The following is a 22,489-nucleotide window of genomic DNA, read 5'->3' on the forward strand; positions in this document are numbered from 1 at the left end:
CACCGAGCACAACCGGGGCTCTTGGGAAGGGCCTCACATGGGCCTGACTCCCGGCCTCAGCAAGCCAGCGCCAGCACAGGCCCCAGCCCCGCGTCCTGCCGCTGGCCTGGGGGCCCTAAGCGCCGCAGGGACCCTCGCCCGCCGTCCCCCAGCCTGGGAGAGGGAAGCGCGGGCTGCTGGCAGGGCCGGCAGGGCCTCGGGGTGGGGCCCCTCTGAGGCCTACCGCTGCTCCCGGTCCCGGAAGCTGGGTGCCGCGGCCCGTCCGGACCTCGGAATTGCTGCCTGTACGTCCAGGCCCGAGGGTGTTGCGCGGCAGGCGCCGCGGGGAAGGGCCACTGCGTGACACCACGGCGGCTGCCGGGCCCAGGGAGGTCCCGTGCCACCGCCGAGGTGGCTGAGGAAGTTAAGACACCTTCCAGCGAGCCTTGGCCTGCCCTGCTGGACCAGCTACATCAGCTGTCCCCAGCCCCACCAGAAGCATCAGCACAGCGATGCCGATCCCCTTCCTTGACGTTGTGCAGGCTCCAGATCTTGACACGAAGAGGAAACAAACCAGTTACTCGCGGCCTACCTCTGCCAGAAGCAGAACCCTTTTCCCAGAACATCCATGAGGCAAAGACCTGTCAGGCAAAGGTGTTTGTACCCTGGTGCACACCTATCGAGGAGAGGCAGTCCTTTCTCCCAGCAGGCTAGGAAACGTCCCAAGCATCAGACTGAGACAGTACAAATGGGATGGCTCTGTCATACAATTGCCCCAAATACAGTAAGCCTGGCTGAAGGAACAGAATTGTGCCCTTCCATGGGCATCCCATAGGGTGCTCCAGGGCAGCAGCACCAGGCCACAAACTGAGGAGCACTGAAGCTCCTCACATCATCAGGACCCAGCAACTGTTATGAAACACTTCCGCAACCCAACTCAGACTCCACTTATCTTCCTCCCTCTGGCCCAGGTTTTGCATACTGCTAGCCTGTCACAAGGATCCACACTACTGTATGGGTTATTCCCCCACTCTGGGAGACGACAACCTCTGTTAGCGCCATCCCACCTCCCTGGTGGCTGCCACACTCAGTCCCACCACCTGCCAAGAGCATGTTGCAACACCAATTCCGCCCATCAGGCCACAGTCTCCCCAGACTTATCCCTCCATCACTATGGTAAGGTGGACACCACCCACCTCCTCCTGTGCCCCGGAGCATCTCGGGTGGCAGGGACAGAGACATACGCAGGAGCCTCCTCCATCCTCTTCCACTCCTACAGGCTGTTTATAGCCAACGCCAGGCCAGAACACGGTCTCACCAGGCAGGACCACCACCCATGACAGGCAAAGCTTCAATATGAAAGAAGCTAAACCCCACCTAAAACTCAGCACTCTCCTACTCTGCAATCGCCTTCAGTAAACAGCCTCAAAAGCCCTTCCAACACACACCGACCGCAAACCCCAACCCACCACCACATCTCACACTTCCCCAACTCTTCCCTCCCCCCCGCCCCCCCTCAACCTCTTCCCAAAAAAAATCCAAGAGGACCCTGGGAAAGATCAGGCAACCCCAGCCCTACCAGGCAAGTCAGGGCTACTTCCGCGCGCCCTCTCCACGTGCAGGCAGCACCCCACAACCCCAGAAACTCACCACCAGCCGCACCCCGCTCTGCCCGCCACCACGGCGGCCCCCTCCTTAAATAGCGCTGCCCTACCCCCTTCGGCGCTGCCGATTGGCCTCGACGAGTGAGCTCCGCTTCGGAGGGCTGAGACCAGCCCCCGGGACCAATCGGCGCTGGCGCCGCGCCCGCCCATTGCGTGCCCACGCCCACGCCGGCAGCATCGCGGAGGTCTGGGGCGCGCGGAGCCTCGGCGTTTGCTGCCGGCGTTTGGCGCGGGTATTGCTGAGTTCCAGGATCGGGGCAGCTGTCTAGGGAGGCCGAGGGTGTGGAGGGGCAGTAACAGGAGGCGGAAAATGGCTACTGGTTGAAAAAAGGTTATGGATTTGGGCAGCCTCTGGGTGGAGTGTGGAGGGTTGTTTCAAGGATAGTAGAGAGGGTGTCAGGGAAGTGGCAGAAGGATTGCCCTGGCATTGCTCCAACACCGACCTTTACTTTCTCTGCTGCTCCTGAGGTGGGTCAGGCCTGTTGCAGTCCAATGTCATCTCGATATCTACTTCAGGTGGGAGTCCTCCTGCAGTCTCAAAGTCTGGCCATGATCCACCTCAGCAGGTGAAACAGCATCATCGTGGGCATAGAAGCCTGGCAAAGCCTGGGTCATCATCTGTAGCCAAGATACAGCTTCCTGGTGATTCACAGGTGGTGGAGCACGCAGCTTCATAAGAGCTCAGTGTCAACAAGAGGCCTTCAGCTTAGGTGGTTTAGATGTACTCTTCCAGCCTCACACTTTAAAGAAACAAACAACTACAGATCAATAAACAAAATTTCCCCCCAGTGATACCACAACAGCAGCTGCAAGCATTTGGAAACACAGGACGGAAGGAAACCCCAGAGACAGTAAGTCTGACTGCATGTTGTTTCCAGCACAACTTCATCCTATGTTGTCTTCACACACTTACCAAGCTTCATCTTAAAAAGTAACTGGGCTTTGACTCTTGCTCATCTGATCTGAAGGTGGTTTCAGAATTCACTTCTCTAATTGCTAGGAATCGTCTTGTTTCCAGTTTAATTTGATGCACAGCCAGCTAATATCGATTTGTTCCTGTGCCAGTGTTGTCTTTTATCTCATGTAGGTCCCTGCCTTGGTATTTATGCTCCAAGGTGTTTGTAGACAGCAATTATACCCCTCTCAGCCATTATGTGGAAGACTAAACGAGTTTTTCCAGCATTTTCTTACCAGCCAGCCTCTCCCTGCACCTAATGCCACAGTAACTCTTCTGCCCATGCTGCTGCTCATGTTCTCTCATCTAAAGACAGACAAGAAGATTGCTCAGAGACTTTGCTCTCACCTGGAGAGTATTCCCTGTCCGGGTGCAGCCACAGCTGCATTTGCCCTTCTCAGCTGCACTTCGAAGTGACAGCTCAGAATCACTCTGTGGCTGGTAACTTCCTTAACTCCTTGTCTTCAGGTGTTTGCAGTTCATAAAGTTTACAAAATGAAGTAAAGAACTTCACTCATGGTGACTTTCATGCCTTTTTTTGGTAGAACAGCATTCCTTTACTTTCCCCTACAGTGCCAATACCACACATTCTGATTTCATCGGATTATACCTAGTGGTTTTGTCAGTCCGTAAGGACATCAGTTTATAAGAACATCCACAAAGTACCTCAGCAGTAACCTTCTGCATGTCCTGATGTGCTCCCTTTTGTCAGGTTTTGCTTTCATCTTGACCTTAGCCATTCCTTCCCACAGGAAATTCCCATGCTCATTTCTGCCCCAATATCTACCAAAGTTCCCAGCTGGTGCCAAGTTTACCAGCTGCTTCCCTGGAGTCTACACAGCTTTATAGAAAGTTGGTTTTTTTTTTTAACTATCAGGTTTGTCAGACACAATAGTCTGTATTTTATCCCACTTTCCATTTCCTGTCCAAGTACTGCATTACTGTTTAACTAACTACCGTTAACATCAGACTGGCAGGTTAGCAGCTGTCTGGATTACTCTTTATCTCTCATTAAGTGTACACATAAGTCCCATTTGCCATTCTTCACTTCTCTTTTTTGTCCTCCTCCCATTACTCTTATTTTTACTTGATTTGTGGTCCAATTCAGTGGAAATCTTGCTATATTGTTTGTCATGAAATAAGAGATGACCAGTGGATTCTTTCACACTCCCCTTCTAGATATATTTCCACCTTGTACCATATCCCATAGCTTTCTCCAAGCATTCCTTCTCCTGGATCCACCCTTGTTGGCAGGCTTGTGAGGCTCTAACAATGAGCACCAAATTGCACAGCCCAACCTCTTCCTGCTGTTGGAATAAGTTTCCAGGTCACTCTTTTCTGCTCTGAATGCAATTTTTCTCCTCTCTCAGTCCTGGACTCTACTTCCCTGTTATCTGCTGTTTCCATCATTTTTCCTGTGCAGTATCTGCTCTTTAGTTTTCCCTTGCTACTGCATCTTCTGTTTCTCTCAATCCTCTAACACATCAAATACATCTTTCCTGTTTAATTTCTCCTCCATTACTTGGTTTTCACACTGACTTGCTTGAGTTACCTTTGTCTGCATGTTTGCCTTTTTTTTACTTCTCATGCTCAGTGGGTATTTGCAGTTCCTCAGTGTTCCCCCTTCCCATCAGATCCCTGGAGCTCCAGCAGCCTGGGCAGGAGCTCCAGCAGCCTGGGCAGGAGCTCCAGCTGGCACAAAGACCCTGATCTGCTAGAGCACCCTGGCTGCAGATGAGTGGATCCAGCACTGTACTGGCCCAGTTATGGCTTACTGAGGGATGATGCAGAGTCCCCTCTTAACCCTTAGGGACAGACCTCCAGGAAGAGCTTGACTAGTCTGCTGCGTGTTGTGGATCTGGGTTTCTGCCTTCCAGCCTTTTTAGAAGCAGGGTAGCATGAGCACATGTTGCAAAGAAAAACTCTCATAATAAAGGAGGTGAGGGTAATGGAGAAAAGGCCAGAGTAATGTTACCTGTTGTGTACAGCCTCATGTTCTCAAAGCACCTGGAGAGAGACTTACAAATGGATATGCTTCTGCTTCTATCTTGAATCCTGCTTGCATGACCTGAAGTCTGAGAGAGAAGCTGTTGCAGACAGCTGAGCATGTAGCAGACCGCAGTCTGAAACGCCCAGCCAGGGATGATCATATCACACAGCTGCATGAGGGTGTCCTTCCTGCACCAACCCCACCTGCACATGGTGAAGTCCTGTGGGGTCACTGACCCTTCACCTGCAGTTCAAGAGACAACCTGACTTTTGTGCTCTTGGTCTGCAGCAGGCTCCAGTGTGGCAGAATGGCTCCCTCCTCCACTCTTGAAGAACAACGCGTGATTTTCACTGCATCTTTAGTGAGAATCTGGCTGATCCTTCTTAACATGGAGACCTGATCAGATGCAGGTGGGTGTGTCTGCACTCCTTTCAGTTTTACCCTCCACCAGTCCTTGTCTTCTGCTTTCTCCTTGAGTCTTGCAGAGCTAGGTGTGCCTCTCTTTGCTGCTCTGTCTTAGTGCAAAAAGCAGGCGTGCACTAATGTAAGTGGCTGAAGGCACAAAGATGGAAGGCATCATCAGTGCAGAGGATTATCAGACTATCAGATGGGAAGGTCTGGAGGAACTAAGCAATGAAAAAGGAACAAAGTTCAATGCAAGGTTATGACCTTAGGGATTAGTAACATTAATTTCTTCTTTGTGTGATGAGAGATGCTGGTGCAGTTTCTCACTGTTGCACCTTTCCTGGTGTCAGTCTTGAAGAGTGGCTTAGGATCACTGTGTAGCTGGGTTTTCAGCCCCTTCCAGGTGTTAAGTTTCTCTGTTTTTCTGTCAGAGATAGAAACTCTCAGAGTCCTGACTTTGGCTCTGTAATTTTTCAGTAATGTATTTGATATACATATTTAGCTAACTCATCTACCTTATTACACTTGGTAAGTGAAAAGACAGTTTCCAGATTCTCCCTTTTATTTTTAATCCTGAAAAGCCAGAATTTTTGCCTGTGATCAGATAAAAACACTGATTGTAAATTGGTTCTCTAATGTTGGTTGCTCCTTCTCCCTTTCTCCTGAGGTCTCCCTAAAGCACTACCAACCTCACATCACTGCTGCACAATGTCTTTGTGAATCCATGACAAAAAACCAAGCTGATTATGTTGACAACTGCAAAACAACCAAGAAATGCTCTTACACCACCTCTATTTATACTGAGAGAACAAAACAAGGCTTTTGTGGCCACTGAAAGCGTAGACAGGTGACATTAAATGCCATAACGTGAGTTTGCAATGGGAGATGAGCAGACTGTCCACATCCAAGCACCCCTGCTTTACTAAGCTCAGCCTGATGGGTTGCCTGCTTCCACAGTCACTACCAACAATAAGTGACTCATCTTGTGCAAAATCTTCCCTGTTATTTATGCTGATTAAATCATCCTGGCAGTAAAAGAAATTATCCCCTCGATATCAGAGTTGTCCTCTTCCCCTTCAGCCAGAAGAAATACCTTCAGTCCTGGCATTTGAAGTCCACAGAACCTCCCCAAGCTACCAGGAAACAACTCACAGACATTTCTATAGCCAGCAGGCATGAATCACCCTGCTGAAATCTTTGCTGTAACATGATTGCTATAGTTTTACTTGCCAACATCATCTGAAAAAAGGCATACTGTGAGATAAAAGCATCACCCAGAAGCTTGCAGGCTCCATGGTGGTGAGCTGAAGCACATACACTTTGATGGCAGACTTTCAACCTGCTGGACTTTCCCTGCCAGCCAGATGGACAGCATGTGTTTTCCTGCCAGAACAATAATTCTTTATCAGCTGCATAAAAACCAGTAACCTCTCTGTCCTGAGCCCTGACATCCACCTCTTTGGGCTGGTAACACCACCCCAGCAATGTGTGACACCCTGTGGTCCTCCACAGACATACTAGAAATCTCAGCCAGCTCTGGAACTGCTAATGCATCCTCATGTGTTTCTGTGACCTGTAGGATAATAACCTTACAGAATAATGGTGCCTGTTCCAAATCCACAGAGATCCTGAGTGGGGAACAGGCAGCAAAGCCATGGTGCAGCAAGGTGCCTGAGGAGACTAAAAACCTGGAGAAATGTGTTCTTCAGTGTCTCTCCCTGGTAGCAGGCACAGCAGGGCCAGCTTAAGGTTCAGAAGGGACTGGAAAGGGTCAGGACATTTAGGGGCTTCAACAGGTGTCCTTGGTCATCAGTGCAAGCATTTGTGACTGTCCACATGCAGCATGCCATTGCAGAAGACCATGGCAGCTCTCTGGGCTCTGTCTCCTGTAGGGACCTGAAAACTACCTGTCTGAGGGAGATTTCAAGGCTGTCTCCAGCGCACATGCTCCTGAAGAGAGAAAAAGCAGGTGGTGGGAAAGCCTTGGTTCTGTTCAGTCCCAGAATCTCCCTTTCCATCTGAAGCCATTTCATATTATCTCTGTGATTTAGAGCCCACAGGATCTTCTTCAGCAACCTGTCCCAGACTGCCTGGAACCTGAGAGAACAGCTTGGCAAAACTAGGTGACTTCTCCAGCCCCAGTAGGTTACAGTCAGATTTGGTGACTTGACATCCATAATTTCTTCCCAGGACTGCTCTCCTAATGTATGGTGTAGCAGCACCATGCAGCTCCATGAAGTAAACAACACCAGATGAAAACCCCCTCCCATGTGCTTCAGGCTTTGTTGGAGTCTTTCCTGGGAAGACTTCACCTTGACCTGAAATGGCCACAGAGTTCCAAGCAGAGGCTGCCCTGGCCAGGGGGTCCAGGTGCTCTCCCTTGGCTGTGGGGCAGCAAGGCTGTAGGCAGGCACTGGTGCAAAGCTGCCAGGCGTCAGGCTGAGCACACTGCTGGTCACTCTGCAGAGACTAAGCAACAGAAAGGACATTGTCAGAGTGGAGGATTGTTCTGGGAGAACAAGCCACACAAAGGGGGATTGTTTTGCTGTGAAATGAGGCCGTGTTTTAAGCTTTAGCCAGGGCCAGGCTTTGCCTGCCCATCTGGGCTGCAGGATGGTAGGGCACACCGCCTGTTCCTCAGTTGCTGCCATCCTCCTCAGCCTGCCTGGTGTCTTCTTTGCTTCTGAAGTTCTCTACCAGTGCAGTCAGCAGCACAATGCACACCCTGACATGCAGTGGGTGTGGAGGGAAAGGAAATTGAGGGATAAGGGAACTTGTGGCTCCTGCACCTGCCTGGCAGATCCAAGGGGCACAAAGGCAGGGGAGCGCAGCAATGGGGCAGCTCCCACGGTGCTGCAGTGGTTCTTCCAGATAACCAGGAGCAACTGTCCTCCTCAGAATGGACAGATATAACCAGGAGGGAAGCAGAGATACACAGTAAACTGCTCTGAGATAGTGGGCAGGGAATGTAATGGCCTCCTTTCTGCACACACTCCCCTTTCAAAAGTGTTTGTTGATGGTGAACACCATGAGCCTCCTTGGGTACCTTCATGCATGCAGTGTGCATGAGGACGCAAGCATATTGCACTCGAGCTCTAATAGGACACAGTAGGGAGCACAGGACATGAAGAAGTGAAGGCCAGGGAGAATGCTCAGAATGTGGGTGGGAGCATTTCTATTAATTTTTTTTTTTTAATTCCCTATATGAGTAAATACAAACAGTTGAGAGTGAAAGCGAGCACAACCACAGAGGCTTCGTGTGAGTCATTCCTGGCTTGGCAGCTGCAGTGGGGCTTCAGTACCCCAGGGCTGCAGGTCCTCTGCCCACAGACCCACACTGCTGAGCTCTCTGCCCAACCCTGAGCTGTGCAATATGGGGCTGCACATGATGTGTGCTCCCCCAGAGCCCCATGCCATTGAGTCAGAGTCTGGTGCATCGTTCTGCTAGCAGGGGCAAACCAGGCTGTGCTACGATGATGGTCACTATGGCTGCTTCTATCACTGCAATACCCATGGGAACCTAAATATACAAAAACAAGTCAGCCAAAATTATGAGTCCTTGGCCCTGATTATGCAGAATGCATAAGCAGGGGGGATACAAACTGGTCCTTTATTAGCTATTGCCCTTAGTTCTTTAGGCAGTGCTTTGAAGTCCTGCCACGTTGCTGCAGCAGAGCAGGAGACATCTATTCCATACTCCACAGCAGGACTCTGTTCAATACTGCATCAGTACCAAAAATAAATTCCATGTAAACATTCACTTCATGCTTCAAAGCTGAGTTCCAACAGGAGCAGCACACCTCCATGCTGCATGCCAGCAGCATGACAGTGGGAGACAGACATGACCCATGAAGGCCAGCTGTCAGTAGGCATAGAAGGGGAACATCTGGGAAATACTGCAGCTTCAAAAATACAACTTCAGATGGTAATGATGCTCCTTTGGCCCAAAGCATGGCCAGCAAACACGCAATGAAAAAAAAATAATGCAAAAGTACCCTGGAGCACAGTCTTCACTCAGGAAAGAAGCTGCCACGCCAAGTGGGACCTTAGCACCACTGCTAATTCAGTGCAGAAACTCCTTGGACATGATGCTAGCAAAGGGAAACATCTTACAGCAAGTGGGTAAATCAGTTACAAAATCTGGGCAGCAGTGATGAGATAACCACTGCAGGAACCACAGCTCTTGATCGCCTGACTTTGGAAAATATGTGTCTCAGAAAAACGCTTGCAGTAATTTCCCTTCTTTAAAACACACACACACCAAAAATAACAAAAACAAACAAAACAAACAAATAAAAAAAGCAAGCTTCTCTTTCAGAGGAGCCAGCCAGCATACTTTGCATTACTCTTATGTTCTTCTTCATGAAGAGGGTTACCCCTGAGCAAATTGCAGAAGGTTTTCATTAATCTCTAAGTGCAGGTTTCCGTCAAGGCAGTATTCATGGATCCAACCAGAGAACTACAGTATCATAAGGACAATAAATAAACTGTGCAGTCACAGCAGCCTGAACTATTTTGATTATGTATATACATACAAATGCATCCAAACCTCCCATCTGAGTGTGTACTTTCACTACGACAGCATCTACATGAGTTACAAAGTGGTAACATTTCGGTTCTAGGTCAGCCGAAGATTTACTGTGCTTGGCTGGAAGAAGGAGCTCCATGGGATGTTTCCCAAGTGCCTGTGTACTTACTTGGAGGCACCAGCTGTCACATAAATATGCTCTGGCTCTCCTGGGGCCACGAAGCTCATGGTGGGGGAGCCCAGGGGAAAATGGACAGCCAACCTGGGGTGTCTGCTTCTACCACTTGGCCATTTCTGCCTTTGACTTTTAACCAGTTTCCACGTTTTTCAGTGGCTGGTTTAGAGGCACATTTTGGTGCTGTTTTCCTGTATATGTCTCTCCTTTGAGAGCTGCAGGTGAAGCTGGTTTGGGAGTGATGCAGATGAAAAGCTTGGCTTACTGCCGTATGGCAGCATGCACCCCTTTGTGTTGCTTCTTAACAAAAAAACCACAGACTCCCTCAACCCAATCACCAAGGTACTTTTCCTTTAGTCACAGATAATTCTGTCAGAAAGGTTTTATCCTAGCAGGAGGATGGGAAGGAGCCCCACCAGCCCATACCAAGACCTTGCCTTTCTGCCATAGCAGAACTGCAGAAGTTCCCCTCCTTCAGCTGTACCCCTGATCATTTTGATCACATTTCCCTTCACACCTTATGTACTTCACCTCCACTGTAAAAGCTTAGTGGCACTTAAAAAAACTGTAGGTTAACAAAGCAAACAAAAGTGTGAGGCTTTTTCTTTCTTAAACAAAATAAAAGACCTGTGTGCACCTCTCTGACAAGAGAATAAACATGTGGCAGATGTTAGCCGTGCAGATCAGTGGAGGCAAAGAGATATGGGGAAGTGGTGGCACCATGCCAAGCTTTATGGCTTCCAAAGGCAAAATGGCCCAGGGCAGCAGCAGGACAGGCTGTGGGCACCACCCAGCATGGCTGGGTATGTGTTACAAGCTGGGAATGGTGGGACTGCAGATAGCTGGGCAGGAAGGAAAAACAACAAATATCTCCCTCCTGCATTTGGGAGGAAGCCAGATGAAACATTCCTGTCACAAGGCTAAAACACTTTCCACTCTAACAGTAACTCAGGAAGATGTTAAACAACAGTTTCATATGGCAAATGTTAAAAACTCAACAGTCTGGATATCCTGCATCTCAAAATTTGAAAAAAAAAAAAAAGTCTGTTTTTAAAAAGACAAATTATTAATGCTGTCATTCAGTAAGACAAAGAACCCTGGGGAAGCTCCAAAGAACAAACAAGTTGATGTTATGCCAGCATTTTAACAAAGTAAACAGGATGGCCTTGTAAACAGGTGTGTCTCATTGATAGTTATCCCATACAAAATAATGACCAAAAAAAATGTGATCCTATCGATAATGACTTAAAGCCAAGAAACATAAATACCAATCATCAGGGATTAAATACAATAAACCTGTCAAACTAACACGATAATTTTTGTGGAATGGTATATCAAAGAGCAAGCTAGCTGATACTGTGGTGTGTGTGATCAAGGCACAAAGGCACCAGCCACCTGGTCAAGTATGAGGCAGCAGAGGAGATGCTCCCCAGGGCATTGGCACTGAGGATGTGTTTCTAGCAGGGAGTGACAAATAGTGTAAAGTTGATGACCTGGAAGGAAACAAAGTGATCACAGGTAAAGCATGCTGTCCTGGGAATTGAGAGCATGTCAGTGACCTGGAACCCCTGGGATCCTTGGGGCAGCAAGGGCCACAAGGGTAAAAGGTGTCTGTCCTCTGTGCTACAGCCCAGCTGGTACCGAGGACTGAGGCCAGAACAAACCAATGTCCATGTTCTTCATCCCACTCTGGGTCTAGACATCCCAGCAGCACCTGCTCTACCACTGTGGCTGGGTCTCCTCCCTGCCAAAATTATCCTACTAGGAAGTGACAGTCCAGAAAAGGTTTGGACAAGACAGGGAAAATCACCCGAGGTCTCAGCGTGGCAGCACATCCCCTGCTCACAAGGAGAGTGTGCTTTCCCAATTGCTTGCTTGGCCCCTGCAGGGCACAGACTGAGCCTTTGCTCCGACCCGGCAGGGCTGTACTTTAATTCTGACACAGCACACCAGGAATGGTGAATCCCTGATGGACTTGCAGGCCACAGTGACAAGCAGTGGATCATGAATTTCCACCACGTCTTTACGGGTAAAAGGCCTGTTCCTGTTCCCTGTTTAAACGTTCAAGCACTGGCAGCAACCGGATAAGTGGTTAAAGTGACTCTGCATTTGAAATTCCCCTTCCCCACAATTAGAATAGTGTGTCCCAGTCCAGTGTCCCAAAGGACACAGATACATAGGAAGATTTGGATGTGAGCCAACAAGTAGAAAACAGAAAATATGCCTTAAAGCAAAAGAGACTTTCATCTGCTCAGTTTATTGTAAAAAAGTATCAGGAAAACTTGGGTCTAACAACTCAGAGACTGACTCCCTGGCTGTGAAGATCCAATGACTTGAAGGGAATTAAAGACATGCAGCCTCAATATAAGGTGCAAAAAGAAAATTAACTTTTAGAACAACCTACAGGCTGCTGTAGCAGAGAAGTGTTCAGTTCAAGACCAACTGGTTTCTTTTTCACAACAGTGCTCTAATTTACACAAGAACTAATTGAGGGCAGCCTGTGTCATGCAGGAAGTTACGCTGACGAGCCCAGCCGGCCTCCCCAGCTCTATAATCTATGGAAAAAACCCTGCCCGTATTTCCCTTCCTCCCTTCCAAGTGTGTGAAAGGTCTGGCCCGCCCCGCTGGAGGCGTTTCAGGAGAGCCAGGTTGCGTGAGTAACAGGCAGCCATGCCTGCTGTCTCAGGCTGCCTGGGTTGCCCTGGCCAGCAGCTGGCCCCAGCACAGCAAACATTTTAGCTTTATAAGGATGCCGGTCTGGGGGAATGAAGCAAAGCAGCATCCTAGAGCTGAGGCACCATGGACAATGAGTGCCAGGGATCTGAATCATGTTCCTCTTACAGTTTTCTGTCCTCCCAGGCAGAGCAGGGACATGATGCAGAGCAAGGAACAGCTGTCCCAGCATTACTCAGCCCATCCCAAGGCACAGCCCCACAAGCCCTGACTCCCCTGCTACCGGGGCTCCAGGCACTGCACAAAACCCTTGCACCAGAGCCAGCAGCATGTCCCCCACCTTCAAACCATCTCCTCACTTCTGGAGAGAGCCAGGAGCTCCATATTCATTATGAGCTACAAGCAATCCCATCAGTCTGGCTAGGCTGGTGCCACTGCAGACACATCACTGGGCTCATTCATAGTGGAGTGACTTTGTTTATTATATAAGCTGCTTGTGCTTCCAGATCAACTTCCTACTTCCCAGCTCAGTGCTTTTCAAGGGCCCACACGTGAAAATGGGTTGGTAACTGCCCTAGTCACAGCTTTGCAGAAAGTTTTGTTATGGGAGAACAGGCCATGGCCTCCACAAATAAGCAGGATCCGATTAGCTCAGAGGCAAGCAGTGCAGGAGCAGCTGCAGGCTGTATCTGCTGAGTGGAGATTTCCTCACACATAAGATTGCTGACAGATGCTGTTGAGTAAAATACAGTGCTCGCTTTCACCACAAGTTAAAAGGGAAGTCCAGGCAAGGGCAGCAAGAGGCACAAAGGTTGGGTTTAGGATAGTGCTGCAAGTAGTGACATGCTCTGTGGGCATGTGTCTCCACCCTTTCTTCCCAGAGGAAACCTTTATTAGGCAAATTGCATATTACAGCTCAAGGGTAGAAAGTAGAACAGGGATGTCTTCACAATGCCTAGTTCCAAAGAGAAATGGGCCAGATCTCACAGCCTGGCCAATTCAGAGGTGCCACAGTCCCAAGCAGACTGAAATATCTCTTGGAAGTGACAAATTAATCCTGAAGTAGCTAAGAAACTTTATAGGAAACCAGAACTATGGATCCAGCTGGGAATTGCAGCAGCATAAGAATACAAAAACTCTGTGCTTCTGTTCCTGAAATGCTGCCTTCTTCCTTTGGGCCTTTTAATGGTCTTTTCTCAGTATTTTTCTTTCTGGTGAATAGTCATAATAGGTTTACAATGAACTAGATGTTTACTGCTTATGTTTGTACTCTGCTGACTCACTTTTTAACAGCTTTTTCTGTGCAAGCCTGCAGCTCCAGCACTCAACATTTTCTGTGTAGATTGGAGCTTCCTTGTAGCCTTATCCAAAAAGGAAATGAGAGTCCTGAGTCCTTATGACCAGAGAGATGGACACCAGTGTTTTGCTGCATGAATAACAAGGTCTTTATTCAAAAAGGAGTAAAGAAAGAACATCCCAAGTGAACAAGTAGAAACAAGGAGCAGAGTGTTCCATGGAGCTCTTCAGGTTCTGTATCAGGAAAGGGTAGTTGTCTACCAGGACAGACCTGAAGATGGGATCAACACCAGAAGCAAAGTTTTTTGCTCTCATCAAACAGAGAAGTAGTTGTATCCAGGAGACACGGCCACTAGAAGCTCCACAAAGCCACCCAATGCTAAATAAAACCCTAGGAAGGCCTCATAACCCCTGGCGCCCTGGATATCTGAAGGGACTTGGAAGACCTAGAAGGAATCCCAGATGGTGTGGTTGCAGCATGAACAATGTTGGTAAGTGTTGTCCCTTAGGTCTGGTTCATCTCAGCTCATCTCTGATATGGATGCATTGAGGCAGATTTTATATTTGTTTTTATGCCACTTGGCATTTTTCCTGAAGAGAGAAAAAGAAAAGGCAGTGCAAAACTGGCTGTACGAGAGGACATTTGCTCAAGAGCATGCAAGACTCACAACAACTCTGAGCTTCTCCTGTTCCTCTCCAGGTGCCACACTAGGCTTACCTGCTACAGCATATTCCAGTGTCTGACCTAACACAACCTCTTCCACAAATTGGTATGCTTCTCTGTTGAGACACTTTCTTGACAACTCCTGTGTCCCTTTGCTATCCCTGCGAATTCTATCCTTAGTCCTTTTTAAATAAGCCTTTCTCTTTGTCAGGAGTGTGGGACTTGTTCAGTCTCACAGAAGTTGCTGGCAGCAGCACTCACAGAAGTATGCAGACTGATCTCCACTTCCATTCCAGAGGAAAACACAACATTCCCTTCCATGTAACATTATTTATCGTCAGGACATATATTTAAATTACTAAGCCTCTCCCAGATCTCTTAATTTCTCTTAATCACACCCCCATCTTGGGTATTATTACTCTTTGCTCATACCAATCCCATGTGGGAAAATGTTCAAAGACATTGTACTATCAGCTTACAGTAAGTGTACAGTGCTAGTCAAAACTAAAATGGTCAGAAAAATAAGCAAAAAACCCAGTGATTAAAGACAGCATAGAGATATTCAAAGAACACTTGTTCAGAATGTGGAATTAGAACAGAAAAAAGACAGCTTCTAAAAATTAAAGTTGTGGTGCAGGAGGGCAAGAAAAGATGTGATGAGTGAATAGCTAAGAAAATAAAGATTATTTAACTTTCTCAAGCATATCCAAAGCAGGCCATTGACAGGCAATCTTGTATCACTTCTGTGCTAACAGACAAATACCATTGGTCATTAATCCAAAAGGAAGAGTGACCAGGACTGTATGGTTCACCCATATCTGGAAAACCATGAGCAGTTCTGATGTTGACAACAAACAGAAAAAGCGCAGGTAATAGTGACAAGGATGGTCCAAGATATAATTTTCACACAAAGACATATGAACAGAATATGACTGATTAGCTGAGAGAAAGGAAAAAATAAAAGATGGAAAAATAGGTAATGAACTTTGGACTAATATTGTTACTCAAGCTGATTTCTGAACATCAGTCATTAAAAAAGCATGAAAACACCAATTAGGATATCTGATACCCAAAATCTCAATTAACATGAACATAAGAATGACAGTACAGGATTAGGGCTGCAGGACCAATCCATTCCTGACAACAGAGGACATTTAAGGAGGAATATCTGAACAGGGCAAACCTGCAGTGATACCTCTGCAGAACAGCCCCTCTGCTTCTAACATACTGCAGCTCAGGCATCTGGAGTCAGAGATGGTATCTTTATGATTAGCAGATGACTGATTTTTCATCCAGAAATTTACCTACTTACTTTTCCATCTCATACAAACTTTATCTACCTATCACACACTTGTCAATCTGCTCTACGGTGTAATCATTCAATATTCAGAGAAGCATCTCTCTTTTGTTCTCAATCTTCAAGCTGGTATTTTCATCGCTGCACTTTCTTCAATCCTTCTGTACTGTCAGAAATGCTGAACAACTGTTCCACATTCACCTCCTGTATACAATCTGGGGCTTCCCTACCTCAAAGCTATCCCCAGCAGCAGAGAAGAAATCCGAACTGCACATGATATTGCAGGTATGGGTGCCCAATGGATTTATACAATGGTCTAATGCTATCCTGTTTCTCTGTCCCTTTCTAGTAATTCCTGACATTTGGGGCAGTTTTGGCCCAGCTGAACATCCAATAAATGCCTTTACAGTATTTCTTTCCCAAATACTAGTAACTGGGCTAGAGTCCATGTGCCTATGTGTTTCACTTTATATTTAATAGAAATATAATCTACTATTATGAAGTCACTTGTGATATGAAATTCTTCTGTGACTCTTTACAGACAACTTTTAGGGTTTTCTTACCTTAAGTACATCATCACCAAACTTTTCTACTTCACTGCCTACCCACAACTTAAATTTGACAGCAAAACCCCCAACACAGATCCCTACAAAACTAGACTGTGATCTCCCCAGGTATTGATTTGTATATTCACTAAGTCTATGATTAAAATAGTATTGCAGTGTGAGTTAAGAAACTGACACTGGATGGCTGGGATCCATTTCAACCTCTGAGCCAATTTTAAGCAGGTATTACTCCACTGTTAAAACCTGACTCAAGCTGTTAAAGCTGGAAAAGAACCTCTTACTTGGTTATATCTAAAAGGTGACTGGGGAAGAATCTCTGCATCTACATTTGTTTTTCTTACTCCCTGCATTGCAACGGCTCTCAGATATGCAACGTTTTTACCTGGCTGTCCTGCTTGTGCCATCTGCACTCCGGCCAGCATCGGCTGCTGCTGAGCTGGTGCACCTGACATTGGGACCTGCTGCATGCCTGAAGCACCTGCGATGATGGCACCAGCCCCTGGCTGGCCTGACTGGACAGATCCTCCAGAGCCAGGGGGCCTTCGGTTTGACAGTCCCTTCCCAAAGGCCACAGCTGCTACCAGTGCGTTGGTGTCTGCAGGGTTGAAAGTTTGCTTGTTCTGTCGTAAACCTGTACAAAAATGAGTGATTTTTAAGCATTTTAGCTATCGAGTCTAAAAAGTAGCATAGCTGACCCTGAATCTGCTTTTCTGCTTTTTGTGCATGTAATAGAGAAGAGCTTCTAACAAGTTGTCATGCAAGAGTCTCAGCAGGGTCAAAGAAGACACAAAATCCAGGGACAGCAGTGACTGAACAGCTTCTCCACTGAGAGCAAAGCATAAGCTGCTCAGGGAAGAAGGACAGAGGAAGGCAACTCCTCCATGTCCATGAGAATGTTCCTACTAAAGACCCTTCCATGCTAAATCCAATGGCAGGTAACATGCACTGTGGTTTACATAAACAATGGCAACATCCCCTTTTGGACCCTCGTGAACAGCCTGGTGTCTGCAAGTTTTTCTGCCACATACCTGCACAGTTATACCATTAATCCCAGAAACCAGACAGAACCTGTACTTCAGTCCTTGGTCAAACTATGTGTGTGTCAAAGATGACCTAAAAAACCCTATTACCTTTGGGAGTCAGGACTCCCAGGAACAGTGAATAGCTAATGGCAGAGACCAATAAAATCATAGAATCAACCAGGTTGGAAGAGACCTCCAAGATCATCCAGTCCAACCTATAAGGTTGGATATCCATCATCAAAGTCAGAGCCAGAAAAGGTTGACCATGAGTCTGAAGCAGCCATCATCTAGAGGATGTCACAGAATCATAAAATCATTAAGGTTGGAAAAGACCTACGTGTCTATGAAGTCCAACTGTCAACCCAACACCACCATGCACACTGAACCAAGTGCCATGTCTACACATTTTTGAATACCTCCAGGGATCAACACCACCACCTCCCTGGACAGCCTGTTCCAATGCCTGATCACTCTTTCAGTAAATAAATCTTTCCTAATACCTAATCTAAACCTCCCCAGGCTCAACTTGAAGCCATTTGCTCTTATCCTATTGCAAGTTACTTGGGAGAAGAGACTGATCCCCACCTCACTACAACCTCCTTTTTGGTAGTTGTAGAGAGTGATAAGGTCTCCCCTCAGCCTCCTCTTTTCCAGACTAAACAACCCCAGCTCCCTCAGCCACTCCTCTCTTAAGACCTGTTCTCTAGATCCTTCATGAGTTTTGTTGCCCTTTGCTGCACACACTCCAATAACTCAATGTCTTTTGTATAGTGGGGGGCCCAAAAGTGAACGCAGTATTAGAGGTGCAGCCTCACCTGTGCTGAGTACAGGAGCACAATCACTTCCCTACTCCTGCTGGCCACACTATTCCTGATACAGGCCAGGATGCTGTTGGCCTTCCTGGCCACCTGAGCACACTGCTGGCTCCTGTTCAGCTGGCTGTTTACCAGCACCCCCAGGTCCTTCTGCTGGACAGCTTTCCAGCCACTCTTTCCCAAGCCTGTAGCATTGCCTGGGCTTGTGACCCGAGTGCAGGACCTAGCACTTGGCTTTGTTAAACTTCAGACAATTGACTTAAGCCCATAGATCCAGCCTGCCCAGATCCCCCTGCAGAACCTTCCTACCTCTGAGCAGATCAACACTACCACCAAATTTAACGTCACCTGCAAACTTACCGAGAGAGCACTCAATCCCCTCATCCAGATCGTTGATAAAGATATTAAATAAGACTGGCCCCAAAACTGAACCCTGGGAAGCACTGCTTGTGACTGGCCACCAACTGAATTTTACTCTGTTCACCAAAAGTTTCTGGGCTCAGCCATCTGGCCACTTTTTAACCCAGCACAGAGCACACCTGTGTAAGCCATGAGCTGCCAGCTTCTCCAGCAGAATGCTGTGGGAGATAGTGTTGAAAGCTTTACCAAAGTCCAGGCAGACAACAGCTACAGCCCTTCCTTCATCCACTAGGTGGGTCAGCTGGTAATAGATGGAAATCGGGTTGGTCAAGCAGGACCTGCCTCTCATGAATCCATACTGGCTGGGCCTGATCCCCTGGCTGTCCTGTGTGGGTTTCCCATTCACTGCCACTGCATTTTCACAGCTAGTTTTATTAATCCAAGTCGATTGGGAAATGTCCTTGGTAAATACTTGCCACCTCCTCAAAGGCAGATATGGCAGAAGATTGGAATGACCTTCCTGCCACACATATAGGTCACACAGCAGGACTCATTGCGCCCACAGGACCCCTTTTCAAATTAGGAGGTTCTAGGATAGCTAGTCTTGCATCTTCTGGTACTCTTTTACCTATGCTGTTTATTTCTCATGCTTCAGTCTCTTTGGCTTACCTATTTTGCCACTACTCTCTCAAGCCTACTGCTCAGTCCCTGAACCCCACTTTCACCTCAGGCACATACCTCCACTTTCAGATTCACGTTCCTCCTTACTGATTTTCTCCAGCAGATTTGAGCACATTTTGTTCAGACTTTGGATCTGTTTCTGCAAAAGGAAAACCATCAGAAACTGCCAGGATACCTCCAATGCAGGTCAGCAAGGTAAACAAACAAGTTTTCTCTTCCCAGGGCCTGTCTAACCAAACATGAGCATTTTGGTAGCAGGACCTAGAGAGGTCAGTGGTAATGAATTCAGGATGGTACTATGGGGACAGGATAGCCTCCACCTTTCTCTGACATCTGATGGCACTTCCTGTGAACAGCCAGTGAGCTACATTCCCTTGGTCAATCAAACTGTGGAGGAAACCAAACCCCAGCTAGGGTCAGCTGGAGAAATCTCATACAGAAAAGGACACTGCTTAAAAGAAAACTGTCAGATGGAAGGGTGAAGGAAGCAAAGTTAAAAGGCATGTTGTGCCCTAAGACTAAGAGGGAGATGGAGCAAACCTACCTGGGCAACATCAGGACTAATTCGAGCTGCATCTGTGATCAGCTGTTTCTCTTGCTCCTCCACCTCAGGATCAGGCTTAGTTCGAAGATGGTCAGGCACAACCTCATGGCTGAACACTGGCACACGTCCCTCTGTCTGCCGCTGCAACAGTTGGACAAGCCATGCTCAGAGTCTCTTCCTCCAGCCCAGCACTCACACTGCTGAAGGCCAGAGCAGAGGCCAGTAGCAGACTGTGAGGAATCCTTGATCTGGGGAGCATTAGGAAGTTCCAAGAATTCGTCTAGGAATTTGCATGACGCCTGCAACCCATGGGGGTCCCCCATGGGGAGTGCAATCCCACCAGCATGGCCGTGATCAGTTGAAACATTTTCTCACTTAAGGAGAGAACAAACATTTCCTGCACACCCTGAAGGTTCTGTAATACAGCCTGTGTTGGTCAGATGACAAACAGTGCATACCTAGGTGCAGATGTCTGACAGAAGGCTGAGCTGTGGCAGAGAAAGCCGGGAGATTGCAAGGAGACCTTCCAGTTACACATCAAGACACTATCTCTTTCAGCCCCAACATCACAAACCCAACATCTTTGCAAAGAGGAACACCTCCTGTACAGTGTATCCAGTGTAAGTGCTTGTAGGTGAAAGCCCCTCAGCAAAGCTTAACTACTCATCACCATTTCTTTGTACTCAAAGCTGAGCAATGGCAAGCACAGGGAACAGCAGGCTGAAGCAGAAATGCAAGCACTTTCTCACACTCCAGGGCCAGCACTCAGAGGGAAGTTTCTTACCATGATTTCCTCATCACGGTCTGGAGACAGCACTAGTGGTATGATAACCTGGTTTCGCAATAGTGGCATCTTCTCATGCTTTAGCACTTTATTCAAGGTGTTCAGCTGCCCTGAGAGCAAGGCAAAGCTGTCCAGAACCGAAGGCCTGGGAAAGCAAATAAAGAAGACAGAACATGGAAAGGGATGCCACAGATGGCTTTTATTTCTTCTTTACTCAAGTGGCTGAGAAGTGAGGAAATACCACTATTCTTCCTCAAATTGGTCTACACCAGATGGTAAGCAGAAAAAACTTAGGGCTGAATGTGCAGGTGGGGAAAAATACCAGTCCCTGCTGCAAACAGCTCAAATGCTGCAAACAGCTCAATTTGCAGCAGTTCCACTGGAAGTGGCAGTTGTTTGGGATTTCAGTAACATACACAGAAGCAATACTTCCCTTATCACTAACTCTCCTGGGGCAACTCTAGGGCAAGGTCTGAGAAACGATATCACTCCTAAGTAGTACCGGCAGGAGTGACAATATTGATAGCTTGGCTATTCAGACAAAGCAACAATGAAGCAAAATAACTGATAATCTTGTCACAGAGGTCACCTTCAGCTTCCTCTGGGAGGATTTGTCACTTCTTCTACCTTCTACAACATTAACTATAAAAGCTAACTGCCACTGCAGTGGCAGACACTGTCCAAGATACTGTATAGTTTGTTTAGCTGTAGCTGTAGCATCTTTGTCCTCCATCAAGAAGAGAATGCCAGCTTGCAAGTCTCTCAAACTGTCTGGTAAAACACAGAATCAGCAAAATACAAGAGTTCAGTTTATATCAGAGCCAAGAAAAGCCAGAAAAAACATTGCTCATTTTATAGCATATGTAGGTCTCTAAGATACTCTGTTTGAGAAGCTTCAAGTCACTGCAGATGCAAGCATAGTTCTTATAAAGTGTCTAGACTAAAAGTCGTTAGCATGACTTTATTATTATACAGCATGAAACCAATGCATTTCAACTATTCTTTTGAAGAAAGACATGCAGTGGTTCCTCCAGAAATATGAAAAGCAATTTTAAACCTACTGACAGTAATAGGTTTTAATTATACTTTGTGGTCCTCTGAGCTGAGCCTGAAGCTGCTTCAGCAGTGACCAATATAGTGCCCCCAGCTCCGTGAGACACCTTACCATGTGAGTCGGTCGTACTCATTCTCCAGCTTGTAGATAAAACTGACCAAGGAGTTCTTCAGATCAGCCACCTGACTGATGAGAGCCTCCAGAGTCAGCTCCAGCTGCTTCTCCTCTCTCTAAGAAAAGGCAAGAAAGACAAGGGATGAGGAAAAGCTTAACGCCTTCCCAAGGTGTTGTGGATCCACAAACACTGATCCATACTTCAGTGTCTCCTACAGAGTCTCCTTTTCGGGGGAAGCAGAGACTCTAGAGATAAAAATCCTGTGGTTTCACACTGACCCTTTTCCCTTGGGTTGGAAGGCTTTGACATGAGGCTTGTGCCAAAGAAGCACAAACCCTTGGTTAGTTGTGCTCTTTAAGATCTAGATGAGCGTAGGGAAGACATTACCTCTTACATCTGCTTTTTGCCACATCAGGCAAAGTCATTGAAGTAGCTCGTGCCACCTTTGTGAGCCATTTAAGTTAACCCACCTCAAATTAGATTAGCATTCCCTCAGCCTTTTCTGACAGCACACGTGGGCATGGCAATGCGTTCATCCAAAACATCCCTCTGCAAAATGAGTATGGCCTAAAGATGCCAGCTTCTGCCCTTACCTCATTCTTTACTTTCTTCCTGTCCAAATGCCACTTACAGCTGCTAAAGAAACCACCAGTTCCTCTTCTACTTGTGCCTTACCGGCTGTGGGAGGCCCTCCACATACTGATATGCGCACACGTCAGCTCCTGCCTTTCGTTCTGGAATACCTTGTTTAAATATACTCTTTTCCACTGACATCCCTAGGTGAAGGAGGGTGGTGACAGGCAAAGTGTCAGGAAGAGGAATCTGTTGCCAAAGACACCAATGCACATCCTTGACTCTGTTTCAAAAACCCTTTACAATCTTATCTATTCCACCTTCCTCATACTACAATATTGCACAAAAT

The 22,489-nt window shown here is 47.2% G+C and overlaps 1 protein-coding gene across 1 annotated transcript; it reads right to left on the bottom strand.

Moving 5' to 3' along the window:
* Positions 1–14,146: 14,146 nt before the first annotated feature.
* Positions 14,147–22,341, bottom strand: MED8 (mediator complex subunit 8). Its single transcript, XM_054384541.1, has 7 exons — positions 22,243–22,341; positions 21,564–21,682; positions 20,399–20,543; positions 19,615–19,755; positions 19,128–19,209; positions 16,575–16,823; positions 14,147–14,256 (listed from the first exon to the last, which is right to left on the bottom strand). Exons 1-7 carry the CDS (start codon positions 22,339–22,341, stop codon positions 14,192–14,194), a joined length of 900 nt encoding a protein of 299 aa, XP_054240516.1. The 3' UTR covers positions 14,147–14,191.
* Between the last annotated feature and the right edge of the window lie 148 nt (positions 22,342–22,489).

This window comes from Indicator indicator, chromosome 10, assembly GCF_027791375.1.
Source record: "Indicator indicator isolate 239-I01 chromosome 10, UM_Iind_1.1, whole genome shotgun sequence".
In the NCBI taxonomy this organism is placed as follows: domain Eukaryota; kingdom Metazoa; phylum Chordata; class Aves; order Piciformes; family Indicatoridae; genus Indicator; species Indicator indicator.

Excerpts from the sequence above, each read along its gene's own strand:
- MED8 (XM_054384541.1), bottom strand. The coding sequence starts at position 22,341 with ATGTCAGTGGAAAAGAGTATATTTAAACAAGGTATTCCAGAACGAAAG. Across the intron at positions 19,210-19,614 it reads TTAGTCCTGATGTTGCCCAG|AAACAGATCCAAAGTCTGAA; the intron begins GTAGGTTTGCTC and ends TTCCTTTTGCAG. Across the intron at positions 16,824-19,127 it reads ACGTGAATCTGAAAGTGGAG|GTTTACGACAGAACAAGCAA; the intron begins GTATGTGCCTGA and ends ATTTTTGTACAG.